This window comes from Planococcus citri, chromosome 1 (genome assembly GCF_950023065.1).
Source record: "Planococcus citri chromosome 1, ihPlaCitr1.1, whole genome shotgun sequence".
NCBI classification, from domain to species: Eukaryota; Metazoa; Arthropoda; class Insecta; order Hemiptera; family Pseudococcidae; genus Planococcus; species Planococcus citri.
In genome coordinates, this window is record NC_088677.1 from 82,578,310 (window position 1) to 82,597,660 (window position 19,351).

Consider the following 19,351-nt stretch of genomic DNA (forward strand, 5'->3'; position numbering starts at 1 on the left):
AAGTAAGCTAAATGCCCTCTAATCCCTATAGAATGTATTTTTTGAAGTATTTTTTATCTCCATGCTTTGTCAAAAGCTTTTTTAAGATCAAAGAAGACTGAGAGTACAAATTCTTTATTTTGAAAGGCAGTATTGATTTCCTGTTTAGGACTAAAAAGATGGTCCAGAGTAGATCTTTTTTTCCAAAAGCCACTTTGAAAAGAACTGAGGGAATTTGTAGAGTCAATATACCAAGTAAGACGTTTCATAACCATTTTTTCTAGAATTTGTCAGCCCCCAAATTTTTGTCTCATTAACTGTTTCATAGTTTGTCTCATATCTGGTGAAGTGGTAGGTATTTTTTCATTAGGGGCGGGTTCCACCATTAAGTATATCAAAACATTTTTTTACTGAAATATTTTTACCTCTTGTTCATTGAGTAAGTTCGTTAGGAACGGTGGCGAGGGCGGGGTGTAATTCCTTTTTGAAGAGTTTTTTTTTTTAGTAAAATGAATATTTCAAATCAACTATATCAGCGATCTCATAACCATTAACAAACAACTTATCACACGATGATATGAGCAAAATTTGGATTTTTTTCACCTCTTCACGTCTAACCTCCCTCCCCCCGCCCTATCAAGAATATATAACTCCAGATTCGAACTATACGGCTTGGAAAACATACTTATCAAACGACGTTGTCTGAGCTGCGACAAAATAAATCAATACTCCAAATTTCATCAAAATCCGTTCTGTAGTTTTGCCATTAAAGATGGCGAAAAGAAAATTTTCTATGAATTTACCTATACTAAAACAGCAAACAGTGGTTTTCGTATCTCAAAAGGTATTCAATGTAAGAATATTTTTTATTTTTATTTTACAATTTAGGTCTCTCCAACAGCTAAAGCCAATTACAGGAGAGACTATTTATAATTAAAGAGATAAGACTATGATTTGCTCCGGACAGAGAAACAAGTTTGAGAAATACAAAAGTACAAAAGCGAGCAAAAAGGAGAAAAAAACAAAAGAAATATTCATAAAATGTAGTTCTTCCTATCTAAAAGAGAAGGTAAGAAATAAGCAAAAAGGTATAACACCAAACAGAAGAAATACTTATAAAAAACAAAAAAAAGACAAAAAAAACATAGAAAACCAAAGGAAAAGGTACAGAATATGAAATGGTTCACAAACAGCCCCCATTGCACCCCCACTCCTACCCCTATGCCATCCTCACCGCACGCCTGAAAGCAGATCTACCCATACTAAAAATATCAGCATCTGCAAACCTACAGAGGAAAGCGTCAGAGATACCCATGACATTGTTCATAGGAGATACCTTCATCCTAAATGTGTTGTAATTGTTTAAGGAGAATATTTTTTTCTGCCTGGAGTGGATTTTTGGGGCCCAGAAATTGATTTTTCCCAAAAGGTTACTGTCATTTATGTTGCAGTGGATGAGATCATATAGAAACATTAATGCAATTGTTTCTCTTCTTTTTTCCAACGGATCCACTTCAAACCCTTCCGAAAGCTCTTTTCGTGATAGGTCATAAGGATAATACTCAAAAGTCTTTAGATATACCTAGGTATTTAAAAAATCTAGTTTGAATTTTTTCAAGCTCTTTTATAAATTTTTCAGTATGAGGGAACCAAACTAGTACACCAAACTCCAGAATTGACCTGATGAAGGAGAAGTATAGGACTTTGAGTGTACTTATTCTCTTAAAGTGCACTGAGTTTCTGACAACAAAATAGGCCATCCTCCTTGCCTTTGCTATCACAGTTGGTGTGATACTTGAAAGTAAGTCCCACATCAAGGTTTATACCCAGGTCCCAAACAGTAGTTAAACAACAGAGTTCTTCCCCACTAACTGTGTACTTATACTCCAAAAGAGTTTTTTTCGAGTAAATGTCATTGTTGCACATTTAGAAATATTAAGGGGCAGTTTGTTCTCAATACTCCATTTTACAAACATATCCAAATCTGCTTGAAGACCCTCACAATCCTTTATATCTTGGATTTTCTTGTATATCTTAGCATCATCAGCAAATAGCTCTATTTCAGAATTACCTATCACAGATGGAAGGTCATTTACAAATAAAAGAAAGAAAAGGGGACCCAAGTTGGAACCCTGGGGAACACCCGATGGACAGGAGTAAATACTAGATATTTTATTTTTGTAAGAGACATATTGGGTTCTACCACTAAGATAAGACCAGAACAAGTTACACAACTCATTGGAGAAACCAAATCTGGCTAGTTTTTGGATCAGTATCCTATGGCTGACACTATCAAATGCTTTTTTAAAATCTGTATATATTGCATCTACTTGAGCACCACCATCTAGGGAGCTTAGACTATATTCGACAAAGTTCATTAAATTTGTGTTGATTGATCTACCCTCAACAAAGCCATGCTGGTTCGGTGAAATAATATTCTTAATTTTAGGATATAGCCTGCCATATATCACCATTTCAAACAGTTTTGCCAGCGCACAGTGGGCTGTGAGCACCCTCAAAACGGGTGTAATTCAAAAACTTACAATAGGTAAACCCAAACACAATTGTAAAAAGATATCCTCCCTTATGGTTTTGGGGTCGCAGAATACAAATTTGACAATATTTTTTTTGTAGGGGTATGGGGTGGGGGGAGAGGGGGGTCGAAAATTCAAAATTTGACCATAATGACGTGTGATATGTCGAAATGTATGTTTTCGAGGGTGTAGATCACGAATCTGGCAATATTTTTTTTTGTTGGGGTGAATGGTGGGGGATGAAGGGGGTAAAAACGGTGAAAAATTCAAAATTTGATTATAATGATGTGTGATATGTTGAAATGTACCAAGTATGAATAATTCGACTGAAAGTAAGTACTTTCCATCAATTTACTGGATTTTAGTTGTTATAAAGTAATTATAGAGATGAAATTCATCTCAAAACCCTGTTTTTCTCTTACTCGGCTGCACAAATTGGAATAGAAAAAATTTTCGCACGTAGATGCACGGGAAATTCCGGTGGCAGGTAATACTTGAGATAGTGTATTTCAAGATGTTAATTGCCATTTTTGCTCCAAAGTGCTCCGGCGACCTCCACAGTCGATTATAGTGAAAAATGTTGGTGAATTTCGTTAAAATGTTACAAATTTTTGTCTTACTAGGACTTTGACGGCTCCCCAACAAAATCCTTCATCCTCCACTCTTTACCCCTCCTTCACCCCCGAAAACGTACATTTTGACATATCACACGTCATTATAGTCAAATTTTGAATTTTTCGCTGTTTTCACCCCATTCATCCCCCACCATTCACCCCTACTAAAAAAATATTGTCAAATTCGTCATCTACACCCTCAAAAACATACATTTCGACATATCACACATTATTATGGTCAAATTTTGAATTTTTTACCCCCTTCATCCCACACCATTCACCCCTACGAAAAAAATATTGTCAGATTCGTGATCTACACCCTCGAAAACATACATTTCGACATATCACACGTCATTATGGTCAAATTTTGAATTTTTTACCCCCCTCACCCTCCCACCCCATACCCCTACAAGAAAAATATTGCCAAATTCGTATTCTGCGACCCCAAAAACATAAGGAAGGATATCTTTTTACAATTGTGTTTGGGTTTATTGTAAGTTTTTGAATTACGCCCGTTTTGAGGGTGCTCACAGCCCACTGTGCAGCGTAGGAATTAATGAAATAGGCCTATAGTTTATAACATTTCCTGATGCCTCTTTTTTAGGAACAGGTATGACTTTTGAGCATTTCCATTCAGTTGGGAACTTGCTCTTCTGTATTATCAAATTGAATATATAGGTAAGGGGCTCAATCAGAAAATCTCCCACTCCTTTGTAGACATATCGCACCTCGGGAGTTATAAGGTCACATCTCAAAAAAAATCGATTTTGATGTTTTTGCATTTTTGGGGTTTGCATGACCCCCTGCAACCAAAAATAACACTTTGAGTCGGGTATGCTGCTTAGATCATGTAAAAAATGCAAAGGGCCTAACTCAAAATTTCTACAACATTGCAAGTTGTTTGGAGTTATAAGGTCACATCTCAAAAAACTCCTCTTTCTTTGAGTAAAATTTGCACATACAAAGTGTCAGAAACCAGTTTCGATAGTGTTGAACGTTTTTAAGATGTAAAATAATCACAAGGAGTGTATTTTTTGTAGGTTTGTTCCAAAACAAAAAATTTTTAAAATAGAACATTTTTCAGAAAAATTAATTTGCATATATATTAAAATTTTAGTTTTTTGGGAAAAACTCAAAAACTAAGCACTCTAGAAAAAAACTAACGACATTATGTCGATTGGAAATTTAATTCTCTACAATTTTGTTATCATGAAATTTTTTTTGGACGCTTTTTTTCGCCTCCAGATCACTTTTTATGAAAGGTTATAACTCAAAATGTTTTCCAAACATTGAAATATTTCCTCTTTAAGATTTTATTTTTCAAAATATTCTTATGCTAAATGAAGGTAGGATACCCAATCTTCAAAATGACATGCTATTCATTCCTCACAATTGATTATAAGTTGATGAAAATAATGAATCAAGTTTTAAAAAAAAAGAAAATCACTCTCCTGTAAAATTTCACTTTTTTGAGATGTGACCTTATAACTCCCGAGGTGCGATATGAGGGTACATTGTCTGGACCTAGCGAGTGTTTAATTTTGAGCTTTGAGATGGCAAGATCAACTTCTTTCCCCTTTATGTTTTTGATACATACTAAGGTGGTATCTGCTCCTAGGATATTGGTTTTCGTCTACCTAGATAGAGCTTGTTTTTGTGAGCTGATTTTAGCTTACCTACACCACGCACACGCAGGCAAGTCATTTTCATGGCATCTATCAGCATTATACAAGTAGAGATGTGCAGTGTGAAAAGTGAAAAGTGAAAAGTACTTTTCTTTCAATGAAAAGTTGAAAAGAAAAGTTCCTACTTTTCATTTCACTTTTCAATTTTTTCTAAAAAAAAAAAAACAACTGACCAATCAATTTACTCATCAGAGAACACTGACCTCATTAATGAAGTCAAATATCAAGTTTCACTCTCTCCACTCCTCAACCTTAGCAATTCAGCACCCATATATGGGCGCTGAATTGCATTTTGAAATTTTTCATAACATTTTTTTCAAAACAGAAAAACTCAAAAATGTTAGAGGCTCTATAAAGGCTCGAAACTACCACTTTTCAATCAAGTAGGTGAAAAAATATGGTTTTGGTTTTTTGTGTGTTTTAGATAGGCAAAAAATACATCAATTTTAAGCTTTTACAGAGAGCTTCACTTTTCACACGTTTCATAACCTTTCACACTTTTCAATGATCTTTTCACTTTTCATTTCACTAAAATTACTTTTCTGAAAAGTGCACATCTCTATATACAAGGTGTTCCGAGAATCGTCTGCCAAAATTCAAAAGGGTAGATAGTCCTCGAGGAGACGAACAAAAAACGTTATTAGGCAATTTGTTATAATAACATTTTGAATTCGTTCATTTGAGCCTGTGTTGTCAGTTTAAAAACGCATCATGTAAATAATTCAAACATTTCCACATTTTTGATGGTTTTTTAAAAATTAGTAAATTTCGATTTTTGCGAAGTACGTGGCTCCTTCAATTCACAAGATAGGCAACCGCTCATAATAACATTTTTTTGTTTGTCTACTCGAGGACGAACCACTGTGAATTTTGGCAGACGATTCCCGGAACACCCCGTACAAGAATATTCGGCGCGCCAGCCATTTGTTCTTTTCTCATTTAATTAATTTACGTATCACGAACTTTCAACCTCGGGGAATTTTTCGATCAGTATAACAACGCTCTGGTGTTTTTCTAGTCAACATTTTCACACCCAACTCGACCCACATACGTAATATATATGTTATCGCCGACCCAAATTAAAACGAAATGAGCGTTTATTTTTCTTCACATTTTCGGATGCGGTTGCTCGAAGCACATTCATAACACGAGCTAGATACGCGTATTTTGAAATATCGTGACCGAAAAAAAATCGTTCGAAGTTTGTACTCAGTGAAAAACTTTTTCGTGTGGATTTTTTTTAAATGCCAGGATCAACCCTATTTTTGCGAGAATTTACTTGTTCACGTATCCAAAATCTAATCAGAACGAGAGGAAAAATAGTGCAAACAGTACTTGGCGAGGGGCTCGTATTCAGGTATGTAATTTCACTCGTTGTAAACTGAAAAGATTTATATAAAATGTCACGTTTCACTTCCATTGATGGTCTTCCTCGATAGGAAATAGCCTAAAGGTGACCACACAGTGCATACGTATATAGAATCTAAAACCACTTCCCTAACTAGCATACTACTGAGTGGTTAAAAATTTACAAACCGCATTATTTTGAGGTATGAAAATTTTTTCTTGTCGAAAACTGCGCGCTAATTTTGCCAAAAACATCGAATTAGGAGAATATTTTGAACGGAAAACAAATGTGCCCATTTTTCTTTGCCATTGTCAATTAGAAAATATTGATAAAAACGACTAAAAATTTGATAAACTTTTTTCTAGCAAGTTCTTGGAATTAGTGATAATGCTCAAAAAGTTGGCACTACTTTCGCAATCCATTCTAATCTAAGGTACTGTTCCCTAAATACGCCAGGTGCCCAATAACGCCAACGGCTGATATCTCAAGAACTAAAAGTCCTACCGAGCTATAAGGTATATGCTCAGGTACTCTATAAATAAAAACAACGTGACTGGCAAAATGTTGTTGTGATTTTTGAAGTGGAAATCTAAAAATTTTGCATTCAAAGTTTTTTATTAGTGATGCGGTGCAAACATCAATAATGTAATTTTGAAAATAGATGAAGAAAAATATATTTTTGATAAGTTCATTAGCTTTTTAATGAATATTGTACCTTTTTCTACATGTTAAGCTCATAGACGATCCATTTTACGAATTTTTTCATGCTAAAATTTTGCTTCAAAGTTGAACTTACCTACGGATGTCTTAACAACCCCAACGTAATTTTTTTTTCAATTTTTTTTCAGAAATGCCAAAAAGTAGAGGTGATTAATAAGTAATAATTACTATTTTAATATTATTGATTTTCAATAAATTTTTTTGCATTTCTCATAATTTTTTTTTTTGTTTTTGAAATTTGAAAATGCATTTTGATTGGGGTTAAAATTTACTTTTGCGGATAATTTTGGCGGTAGGGTACACATTTTCCATCGTAGATTTGAGTAATTGCATTCAAAATTGGTTTGATCACAAAATATTATGTTTAAAATTGAAATCACTTTTTCAAAATTTGAAAATGCATTTTGATTGGGGTTAAAATTCAGTTTTGCGGATAATTTTGGTGGTAGGGGATGCATTTTTCATCGAAGATTTCAATAATTGCATTCAAAATTGGTTTTATCGCAAAATTTTGGATTTAAAATTGAAAAAAATGCTTCAATTTGAATATGCATTTTGATTGGGATTAAAATTTACTTTTGCGGATAATTTTGATGGTATAGGGTATACATTTTTTATCGTAGATTTCAATAATTCTATTCAAAATTGGTTTTATCGCAAAATTTTAGGTGAAAAATAGAAAAAAAATTGTTGGCGTGCTTTGAACCATTATTGCTAGGAGGTAAAAAATTGTAAAAATTCAAAAATTCGCTCAAAAGATACCTTCATATATCCTTTATCACCAGCACCAATCAGAATGACAATACATTTGAATGTGACTGAGTACCTAATTTCAATTTTTCGTTAGCATGGCGTTAATAGGGCACAGTACCTTACACAAAGTTGTTGTTTTTTTTTTTAATTTCACAACGCATATTTTCACTTTTACAGGTCCCCGAATCAACCTCTCTGAAAGCTGCATCATTGCAATCAACAATACCTGCAAGAGCATAAATTTCAAAGACCTGGAATACACGATCTGTAATAATAGTTTCAAAATCAAAGCTGCAACCAAGAAGAACATCAATTCAAGTCTAACCAACACTTACAAATTGAACTAATAAAAAAAAAAAACGATAAAATGCTTGAAGATCCACATCCCTATTCTGCAAATACACCGCCGCCAGTTGGGAATATAACAAATGAAGACATCAAGAAAGTTTTTGATATTTTAGCTGAAGGGGAGGCAAGATTGAATGCTATACCCAGCCTGGAGAATGTGACTTTGGTGATGGGTAATATAGCGTCTGGGAAAAGCACACTAACGCAAAGAATTGCAGGTCTTGATGCAAACCTAGTTGCAGTTGAACGGGATCTCGATTTCGCCATAAATAAACTAAATGACCCAGCAAACAACTATTATACTACACCTTTAACAATATTCCCAGAATTGGTGCACGACAACAGCACAGGTGCCTGGTATTACGACTTTCCAGGATTTTTTGGTACCAGAGAAATGGCTCGTGATGTACCCCCATGTATAACCACATCGTATTTTATTAAAAAAGTCATTGATAAAGTACAACGTGTTAAAATACTTCTATTAGTTAGTAACAGTTCGTTAACTAGGGGTGGAAGGATAGAAGACTTCATCAAACTCTTGAAACACGTAACTAAATTTGTTAAAAACGTTGAAAAACTTCAAGGTGGTATTTGCCTGATTGTAACCAAGGTTCGATTCGCCAAATTGAAACACAATGAACATATCCAAATTTTAGTTGAATTGATTAAAGAAGCCAAGGAAAGGTTGAAAAAAAGAGAGCACAGTTCTGATGAAATCAAACTCATAGATGTGTTATTGTTGAAACAGGAAGGTGTCTACTCAAGAATAGGAATTTCCAGAACTCCAAACCAAGCAGGTATTCTAAGTGAGATTCCAGTGCTGAGAGAGAACAAGCAATACCTCAAGGCTATCATAGATAAACTCAGTTTTGTTGAAAAGGACAATTCTGATTTTGGTTATTTTGTACCTGAGCAATCTCTGTATGATGTCAGCAAGCTGATTAAGGAAATTAATGAGAAAATATTACAACACGTTGAAAAAAGTGGCGAAAAAATTCAAGAGTACTTTATCAGCAAAGAAAATCAAATCAATGACCTTTCCCAATTAGTCAATGTAACGAGCTCATTACACAGTAAATTGATCAATTTGAGAGATAGTGCAAGTTTAGAATCAAGAACCATTGGCTGTGTCCAACAACTTGTGAACAATGTTACCTCCATGGATATGGAAACAGTAAAGCAGAGTTTACTGCCCGCTGTGAAATATGCTCAATATTCTTCGTTCTTGCATATGACAAATGATCACGTCCTTAGTGATTCATTTAAGTGCATCGAGGGATTGAAAAATGTCATCGAATACTCCAAAAAGTCAAACATTTGGTATAAATTCATGCAACATCTCTACAATGGATTGTTGGAAAGTCATAGCCTGTGTACTGATGTGGTTAATCACTTGGCTCAACATGAAGCAATTGTAAGTTCTGAATCATACATGCAACTCTTGCAAGAGCGTTTTGCAAAATGCAGTCATTACGATTTGAACGAATTTGCAAACATCACACTTAATGAAGCAAAATTAAATATTCAGCGTAAAATTTTAGACATGGCGTTGAAAAACAATTTACGTCCATCCACATTGTGTACTGGCACCAACAAGCTAGTAATGGAAGGGGATTACATTAAACTCAGCGATATAGTTGAATACAAGAAGAATTGCACAACTTTGCCCCAGATCATTGAGATCTTAGCGCTGAAAAGAGTATTCATAGACACTGACCTGAACATGATTGGTGACCAGGTACAACTCTTCATCATAGCACCAATTTGGGAAAGTTGGGGTGCTAGAAAAATTACCCTCGATGGTTTGCCAGGAAAGTCGCATAATTTATCAAAAGCTTTAAATGCAAGATGTCTTAATGAAAATGGATTCAATGGTAAACCTGGATTACCCGGAAAATCCGGAGGACACTTTGTAGGTATATGGGAGACTTTCATCAATTTTCCAGATTTCAGCGTTTCTGTTAATGGTGGTCAAGGTGGACCAGGGCAAGATGGAGGTAATGGAGCGTGTGGGTGCAATGGAGAAGATGCATACGATGATATTACTGAAATTAGGGGCATATGTTCAGAGAAATGTAATCTGCCACCTTCTATTTGTAATATTAAATCAAACAACCACACCATAACACTAGATTTATATGAAAATAACTTCGAAGTAGAAGGAAACAAAACAGAACGTGGGTGCCTTTGCGTTCTTGAAGGAAAAGAAGGACATGTTGGTGGAGATGGTGGTGATGGTGGGAAAGGTGGACTTGGTGGATATCCTGGTGAAGCTATATTCATTCCACTTTTGCCTCAGAATACCACAAACATACAAGTAGAGATGAAAACCGAACCGAACGGATTGGATGGAAGAGGTGGTCAAGGTGGGAGCGGAGGAAAATTTGGAAAAAATCTCATAATATGGTCGCCATGTAATCAATCTCCTCGCAAATACAACCTGGAGCACAATTACAAGCAAGCACCAATGGGTAAAAACGGCGTTAATGGTGGAAATTCTAACCCTATGGAATTACCACAAAAAAAGGAATTGAAACCCATGTCGGATGTAATTAAACATTACATTGCGTATGCGCAGAAAAATCTAAATGATAGCGTACGTGGGTCTCATTTAGTAGAATTTCTGAAAAAGCTTAATAATTCACTTATAGAGCGAGCAAAAGAACATACAAAACAGATACGTGCAAAACGCCAAATTATAAATGCCAGTGAGCCAATGAAGAGCTCTGCGTACATTATCAAATCTCCGATAAACACCGCATTCGGCTTCATTGGTGGAATTTGGGGTACTTGGAAATCAATCTACTCACCAAACGTAATAAATTACCATTTGATCAAGGAAGGTGTTCTATCTTGGTTCGGAGGACTGACCTCATTCAAAGTTTACACAACTAAGGATTTTGGCAATCATTTTGGAAGTGTTGCCACATTCAATGCCTACGAATCACTCACATTGTTGAACTTTTTTGTAAGATTGGTTACAAAGGTTAGACCCTATGACAATACCATCGATGAATCAGTAAATTATGCCGAAGTTACAGCTTCTATAGTCAATATTATTGCAGAATTTGAAAAATTATTGAATGATATATCCATTCGGTACAATTTACCAATAAAATCTCAAGAATTTGATCCCATTGATCTGATGTCCAGATTGGAAAAGGAGTTGATCAATGGTAACCACGTAAAATTTGAAGAAATCATATTCCGAACTGCAATGGAGAGTTTCCATAATTCGGACAATGCTGCATTTTGTGAGTATGTTGCCCAAAAAGTGAACGATACATTTGGGTTGGAAAAAGAAAGGAAGTCGATTTAGTTTTCTTCAGTTGCAAATTTACACATTTTTCACGTTTTGTTTGCCCCAAAGTTTGAATCACATTCACATTCTTCCTTAATAACTTGCATTGTATTCACAAGCGAACAACTTTTTATATTTTAAGAGGATACTTACACGTTATTAATAATTTACCTTAAGATATGTAGGTACTAGAATAGCCTCGAAAGTAAAATTACATAATGTCATTACCTGCTTAAATATATCACTGTATACTGACTATGTAATTTTGAAGAAGTACCGTAAACTGGGGTAACATGGAAGGATTTTTCAGAATTTTTTATGTGTAGAGGTATGAATGGCGGAGGTAGGGGAAATGTGTGGTGCTTTTGATAAAGCTATGTCAGAATTACGTTTGGGCGGTTACAGAAGTTGCTTACCTTTTTCCTGATTTGAATGTAGTGTTTTTCTCCTTTTTCGCACATTTTATAATCAATTAATGTCACCTTTTACAACACGAACACTTTTTTATTATTCACGAAAAATTAAAATTACAAATACATTAAAATGAGACGCGTTTCGGTCGTCGTAGCGACCATTATCAATCACGAATGAGATGAAAACTGCGAGATACATTGTAGAAGATGTGTAGATGCGTTGAAAAATTATCTAAGGGAGGGAGGGGGGGGGCGATAACAAGAACAAGACGAAAATACGACGTAAATTATGACCGAGGTAGGCTGGGTAGGGGTTGATTTAAAATAGGAAGCAGAGAATCGATAATGCTGTTCGGTGAAATATCATTGACCATGTCGAATTGTGTTGAATTTTCATGGCGTTTTATTTCCAATTGTTCGAGGGTGTTGAGTCGATGACCTTTTTCGGATGTATGCAGTATCGCTATGCCTGAGTCAGGTATAAAGTCATGGCCTGAGTTTATTAAATGGTCTGCAAAATTACTTCTCCCCAGATGTTTGTTTTTCCAAGCTGAGATATGTTCTTTTATCCTTTATCTATAATGTCACTATTGGAACCATTAGTTGAAAATGATAAAATAGGAAAAATAACTGCCAAAGTGTACTCTATCCATTCCCGGTGTCAGAATTGTTCCATACTTCATAGTTCCACCACAATGGAGCATAACGTGATGAAAAATCGCACCCTTCAATGTTACCCCAGTTTATGGTAATTAACTTTATTCTTACTTCCCACATGATGAAACAAATTTCAATAATAAAATGCATTGATTCGATTGTTTTTATCCTGAATAGAGAACCTTCACAGCCCATAAACTCCGATTGATCTGAAATCTCATTCACTGAAAAAACATTTCACCAGCCCTTCAGAACCAAGTTTTTGAGCTGCATATTAAGTTACTTGTAATTACATCAACAACATCTTCTAGAGTAATTTGACATTGCTAGAGAAAAGTAAATTATTTTTGGAGGCTCTAGATTGACTCAAAAAATGTGGTACCTGATTCCTTGAGGAGGGTCTACCATAGAGTGAAAGAAAGATTTGCTTGATTTGTAGATGAAATTTACAATTTTTTTTTTTTTTTTTCAATAATACTTACCTAGAAGGCACCTAGGTTACGAAAATTTGAATTTCTAAACCAAGTAATTTTCAGAAATAATCACTTTGTCAACAAAGTAATAAAATGCAACCATTTCAACTGTATTTTTTTTTCTCTAGAGGGAAATTTTACAACTTTTTCATTCCCTAAAAGAGCATGTCACTCACACCTTAGAATCACGTTTTAAGTTGCTGAAATCAATATAGGTAAGTAACAAAATTTTCTGGAACGATTTGAAATTGTTTCTAAAAAAATTGAACTTCTCCTGGAAGTTGCGGATCGCCTTGAAGATGTACCATTGATTTGAGATAATGAGAAGGTTGAGCTTGGTGAGTGAAAGAAGTTTCAAGTGATTCGTTGCAAAAATTTTCTATTTCGAATTCTTTTTTCATTTAGTGATCCCTTGTTATGAAAATGAATAATTACATAGATATGTTGAAAAGACACGAGTAATTATTTTTAATTTTCCTTGCCACTGGTTGGCAAAAAAATGACACGTGCAAACTTTTGTCCGCCATGTTTTGCCACGTTGGCAAAGCACCCCTTCATGATTGAGAATTTGTGTTTTTTTTGCCACAGTGGCAAAAAAAACCTAGTTTTATTTTGCCACTGCGCGAATCGGGATTTCACTTTCAATTAAAATCATCTTAATCACGTTGATACCATGAGATACCTAATCAGTAGAAATCAAATGCCAATGATCGCTTTCGCGATAACGATTTACGGAAAAATTTTTCATTTAGGTAATTGTAGGTTCTTAATTCTCACCACTGCGCTGAAGTGAATACTCTATTCACGTATCCTGTATTGCTGTTATAATTCGAGATCTCGCATCGATGGAGTAGAAGGGTGAGTGACCGAATATTTTTTTAGTAACTCCCTTCCATAGTATTTAATTCCACATCCGAGTATCTACCCTTCATTAGAAATTTTTTGCTAAGGTTAACTTGAGCACTTTCACTTTAGAAATTGAAAAATGTATGGAAACTTGTGTTTATGGTTTCCCTCATATTTTTTTGTCTTGTTTTAAATCAAACGTCAAGTCCATTTTAGAAATCTGAATACATTTTAGTTTCATCCGCCGGTTTCTCCGGGGTCCGAAAGGGTTAATAAACCGCAAAATTAACACGACCGAATATTTTTAATTACCTATACAACATTAGATAAACGATCGAAATTGAAATAGAATAAATTGAAAATGAAAAAAAAAAACGGAATATAGAAAATTGGCAAAAGTTTATAAACGACTGATAAAAAATTTATGAAAAATAAAAAATAGGTAGGTATTAAACAAAAGAAAAAAAAATTGAAAATATTTTAATATTTCCAACCTAAGCTTCAAACTTAGGTAGTCTTTGTTGACCTTCAAATCATTTACTTAGATACGTTCAAATTTATTGGTGATAAAAATCAACTTTTAAAATCACTACTTATACCTACTACAGTTACGTAGTCGTATCTTAATTATAGGCAACTACGTAAAATATTAGATCTTAGGTGCACTATACGTAGGTATTTGTATCTTAGTGCGGTTTCTAGTACACATTCACTCCGTATAAGTTAATATTACCTATCTAACAATTTTGAATTGAAACGTCACTTGAATTATTTCAGATTCGAGTATTTAAAAAAAAGAACATTGCGTTGGTAAAGATCCGATAAAATATTCCGAAGCACTCGAGTACCTATACATATTTTCATGGGACGACAGGTAATTAACACGTATAGTCGTATAGCTTATTAAAAATAACGTCTAAAAAAAAGAAGCAGTCGTGAATTTTACGGTCAAGTAGGTACTTTTCCAATTGCTAGAAGTAAACAATTTTTGTTGGAATAAGTAACCTCGAACTGACATTTTTTTTGGCCAAACAGCTAGTGATGCAACCTTTCAAAGATCAAAGGTTAGATAATATAAGCTCATAAGAAAGTTACTTACCTATGAAATTCCATAGGTTAAGGACGAAGCAAAACTAAGGAGTACAATAATTGGAAAAGAAAAAACTCTCTCCTTATTTTTAAGCTTCATATTGCAAAGATCTTTTCAAAAAATGCAACTTTTCATCATCAGGCAAGACGAAAAGTTGTACTTTTTGAAAAGATCTTTGCAATATAAAGCTTAAAAATAAGGAGAGAGTTTTTTCTTTTCCAAATATGAAATTCCAATCAAAGTTATGTCCTACAATGAGTGTCTGTGCATGGTATGTTACAAAGATTGTAATTTATCTAATATCTACGTCGTCGTCGTTGTCGTTGTAGTCGCGCTCCTTTACAGGAGATAGCGTATATGTCCATCTATATTAGCCGGTATCTAGGGTATCTAATCGTTTCTTTCAGGGTCTTGCAGGGAGAGTTGGCCAGTGAGTTTGTTGTTAACAGTTCCGATCGCTTCCTCCCTCTCGTCGATCTTCCTTGGATTTTCCCCTGTACCACTAGCATGAAAATACCGTTTTCTCGTATTTTATGAGCTAAATACTTTAGCTTTCTGTTTTTGATGTCTTCAACTAGGTACTACTTTCCGCTCCTCTCATATTCTTGCTAATACTTCCTTGTTGGTAATAAAGTCCTTCCATGAGATCTGTAGTAGCCTTCGATAGCACCACATCTCAAAAGCAGATACTTTCTTCTCGCATTCTGCACTCATGGTCCATGTTTCGCAGGAATACTTCAGAATGGTCCATACGTAGCATCGCATAATTCTCTTTCTCAGATCTATACTCATCGTTTGATTTCCCAGCACATTGGCAAGGTTGTTGAAAGCGGTCTTTGCCATTCCAATCCGTGATTTAATTTCTTTATGATCTCTACCATCGTTGTTTATCAGCGCTCCAAGGTACCTGAATTGCTTTACATTTTCAATTTCTTGTGATCCGATGTTGATTTCGACCTCTTTATCATCTCCTTTTGTAAATCTCATCACCTTGGTCTTGCCTGCATTTATTTTCATACCATATTTTAATCCAGCACTGTTGATTTGGTTGATCATTTTCTGCATCTGCGCCTCTGTCTCAGCAAGGATCACTTTGTCATCTGCATAACTTATTTCATTTATTCTCTTGCTGTTGATCTTGAATTCCATTCGTTCAATTCGCGCTTCCCTCATTATTTCTTCTGCATACACGTTGAACAACCTGGGTGAGAGGGGACATCCTTGCCTCACACCTCTCTTTATTCCACATCCATTCTCGTGAGTACTCAGTTCCAATCTTGATGTTAGCGATTTGCTCCCAGTACAGGTTCTTGATTATTTGCAGGTCTTTGTTATCAATATTGTATTTTCCCAGGATCTCCAACATCTTCTCATGGTTGACACAATCAAATGCTTTTTCATAATCGTCGAAGCAAGCAATGATTTCCCTATTTGCATTCAGTGCTCTTTGAATGATCACCTTCAGCAGGGCAATTGCATCTCTCGTCCCTTTTTTAGCTACAAAGCCATATTGCGTTTCACTTAGATTTTCATCTATCTTCTTTTCAATTCTGGCATTTATGATGGAGAGTAGTAGCTTCAGTGCATGGCTCATTAGTGCAATGGTTTGATATTCAGAGCATTTTTGCGAGTTGTTCTTTTTTGGTATTGGTACAAAATTTACTGCTTCCAAGTCCTTAGGCAAAGTGCCTTCATCGTATATTTTGTTCATTATCTTCAGCAGCTCCTTTTCATACTCTGGTGTTGAATGTTTAATCAAGTCTGCTGGTATGAGATCTTCCCCCGCTGCTTTGTGGTTTCTGGCTCGCTTCACAACATTCCTCAGTTCCCACATTTCAATTTGTGGTGCCTCTTCTGTGGATGAAACTACAATTTGAGCCGGATGTGTATCGTCTCCATACAATTCTTGTATGTAGCTGATCCAGACCTCTTTGGTTTCTTGATTGTTAGCACAGTACTTTCCATCTTTTCCTCACATATATGCTATTCTGCTTTTTCCTTTTCTTGCGGGTGGCCATCATCTGGTTCACCTTGGTATGCATTTCTCTACAGTTGTGCCTTTTCTCCAGCTCTTCTATTTCTTGGCACTTCTCCTCATACCACTTGTTTTTGGTCATTCTGCACATTCCCATGATCTGATTATTTATCACCCTGTATTCACTACTTGGTCTGTTTGCTTTTCTTTGTTCTTCCATCAGATCCAGTTGTTACCTTAATGCCAAATCCGAGTATGTCCATACAAAAAAAGGACGATTTTACGCATCACTGATAAGGCTCTGATATGCTCGGAAGGGTTTGTTGAGTTCTGATTGAACATCGGTCAGCTTCGTGCATCTTCGGTGGTGCATTTTAACTGTACTCTGATGCAAATTTTTCAATTCAGGGCTTCCCAGAGCCTTATCAGTGATGCAAAACGAGGACGTTTTTTTGGATGGACATACTCGGATTTAGCATTAAGGTAACGTAGTATCTCTTGAGTCATCCATGGTTTGTGTTTTCTTCTTCCTTTGAATGGAATAGACTTTTCTGCTGCTGTTTTAACCTTTCGCTTCCATGTTTGCCACTTTTCCTCAATACATTGTGCTTCTTCCAACCTGTCTTCCTTTTGCTTTTCCAGTTCTTCTCGGAATTTCTTTTGAACTTCTTTCGACTTGATTTTTGCAATGTCCAGTTGTCGATATTGTTCATTACCCCTAGTAGCACAATCAACAAATTATCGAAAAAGAAAATCGACGAAAAATCGAATTTGATAAAGTACCCGAATAGTTCCGCAAAAATCGAGTGTTTATCGATCGATATATCGGAAAATTATCGACGGTGTATTGTCTAACAATATTTTGTCGAAAATTGGACGATGTAATCGATCAATAAACACTCGATTTTTGCGGAACTATTCGGGTACTTTTTCGAATTCAATTTTTCGTCGATAATTTGTAGAGAATACCTTAAAGGAGCATCGACAGAAAATCTAATAGAAAAAAGAATAGTCCACATATTGATACTTCATCGACAGATAAATACTAGATTTTTAGTCGATAATTATTCAGTTTTATTGAAACCTGTAATCGGGAGGAAATCTGTACTTTATCTACAATTTATCGACAACTTGAATTATCGAAAAAATTTCCGGAGAAAATCGAAGCAAATGCATTTCCGAATTTTAAACCAATTGGAAAAAATAGAAAAACGCATTTCAGAGCAATTTTCTGCCTGTGGATTGCCCTACCACCAGCATATCCTACTTAAAATCCACTTTTGAAATTTTTTACTCTGGGGGAATTTTTGACCCGGGGGGATTCGAACCCGGGTCCCCTAACTCCTAAACCTATATCCTAACTAACTGAGCCACCTAGCCTCAATAAGCAATAGGCAAAACAGATCATTTATATATTTGCCTGAGGAAAAAATCAAAATTTTGCCATACAGACCTAGAAAGCTGGAATTTTGGATATACCCTATTTTTGCCCTGCGGAATTGATTGGAAACGGTTTCAAACCGTTTCGAGCAGTTCTGGAGCCTCCAGCAGATTTTTAAAGCTTAAATTTTTTACAAAATGTCATCAAATGCAAGTTGGAAAGCCGAAATTCGTTCTGTAAAGTGTGAACTAATTTCAACACGCTATTAAATCAACTTTGGATAGATTTCAAGTCATTTTGGAGCCTCCATTGGGTTTTTGGAAATTCTTGGAGCCTCCAGCCGATTTTTGAAACTTAAAATTTAACAAAATTTCAGCTCTCTGATTTTATTTGATGAAATATTGTGAAAATTTCATGTTTTTCAAAAACCTCCTGGAGACTCCAAAAATTTTCAAAAAGTCGCTGGAGGCTCCAAAATGACTTGAAATACATAATATTGTAACATTCTTGTATTATTATTGAAAAAGATAAATTCTCGTTTTTTTGTCAATGATATAAACAGTCAAAATCGACAGGAAATCTGAAAGGAGTGTCAGACGATTTTCTGTCAATTGTATAGGTGATTGTACTTATCGCCAATTTATCTACTGGACATCGATTTCGATTAACTTCCGATAATTATTTGATATGTGATTGCCACATATCGTAATAGTATTGTATCATTATCGAAAAAGATAAGTTCTTGATTTTTTGTCAATGGTATAAACAGAAAAAATCGACAGGAAATCTAAAACGAGTATTGGACGATTTTCTGTCAGCTATTTTGGTGATGGTATAGTCAATTTATCTACTGGATATCGATTTCGATTACCTTCCAATAATTATTCGATATGTGATCGCTACATTTCGTAATATTATTGTATGATTATCGAAAAAGATAAGTTTACAATTTTTTGTCAATGGTATGAACAGTAAAAATCGACAGGAAATCTGAAACGAGTAGTTATTAGACGATTTTCTGTCAGTTATAGTGGTGATGGATATTGTCAGTTTATCTACTGGATATCAATTTCGATTGACTTTTGATAATTATTCGATATGTGATCGCCACACATTGAGAAAATATCTATAAAATATCGGATACATATCTTAAAATTTTTTTAAGATTTTTTGTAGATAAAATTCCCTGTCAATATTATCTGTCGATTGTGCTACTAGGGACTCTTCTTCTGGC

The 19,351-nt window shown here is 35.0% G+C and overlaps 2 protein-coding genes across 6 annotated transcripts in view; both read left to right on the top strand.

Annotated features, from left to right (window-relative positions):
* Positions 1 to 5,941: 5,941 nt before the first annotated feature.
* LOC135837947 (uncharacterized) lies at positions 5,942 to 11,540 on the top strand. Its single transcript, XM_065353395.1, has 2 exons — positions 5,942 to 6,169; positions 7,811 to 11,540. Exon 2 carries the CDS (start codon positions 8,001 to 8,003, stop codon positions 11,298 to 11,300), a length of 3,300 nt encoding a protein of 1,099 aa, XP_065209467.1. The 5' UTR covers positions 5,942 to 6,169; positions 7,811 to 8,000; the 3' UTR covers positions 11,301 to 11,540.
* Positions 11,541 to 13,427: 1,887 nt separating this feature from the next.
* The window catches only part of LOC135837996 (uncharacterized), a 110,280-nt gene continuing 104,356 nt past the window's right edge, over positions 13,428 to 19,351 (top strand). The window contains exons 1-2 of one of the 5 annotated variants that reach the window (XR_010557290.1): positions 13,428 to 13,683; positions 14,449 to 14,545. The gene's annotated coding sequence lies outside the window, so the exon portion shown is untranslated. The remainder of the gene's footprint in view (positions 13,684 to 14,448; positions 14,546 to 19,351) is intronic. The other 4 variants (XM_065353488.1, XM_065353472.1, XR_010557293.1 and 1 more) reach the window with 4 other exon arrangements.

Coding starts and splice junctions, on each gene's coding strand:
- LOC135837947 (XM_065353395.1), top strand. CDS start 8,001: ATGCTTGAAGATCCACATCCCTATTCTGCAAATACACCGCCGCCAGTT.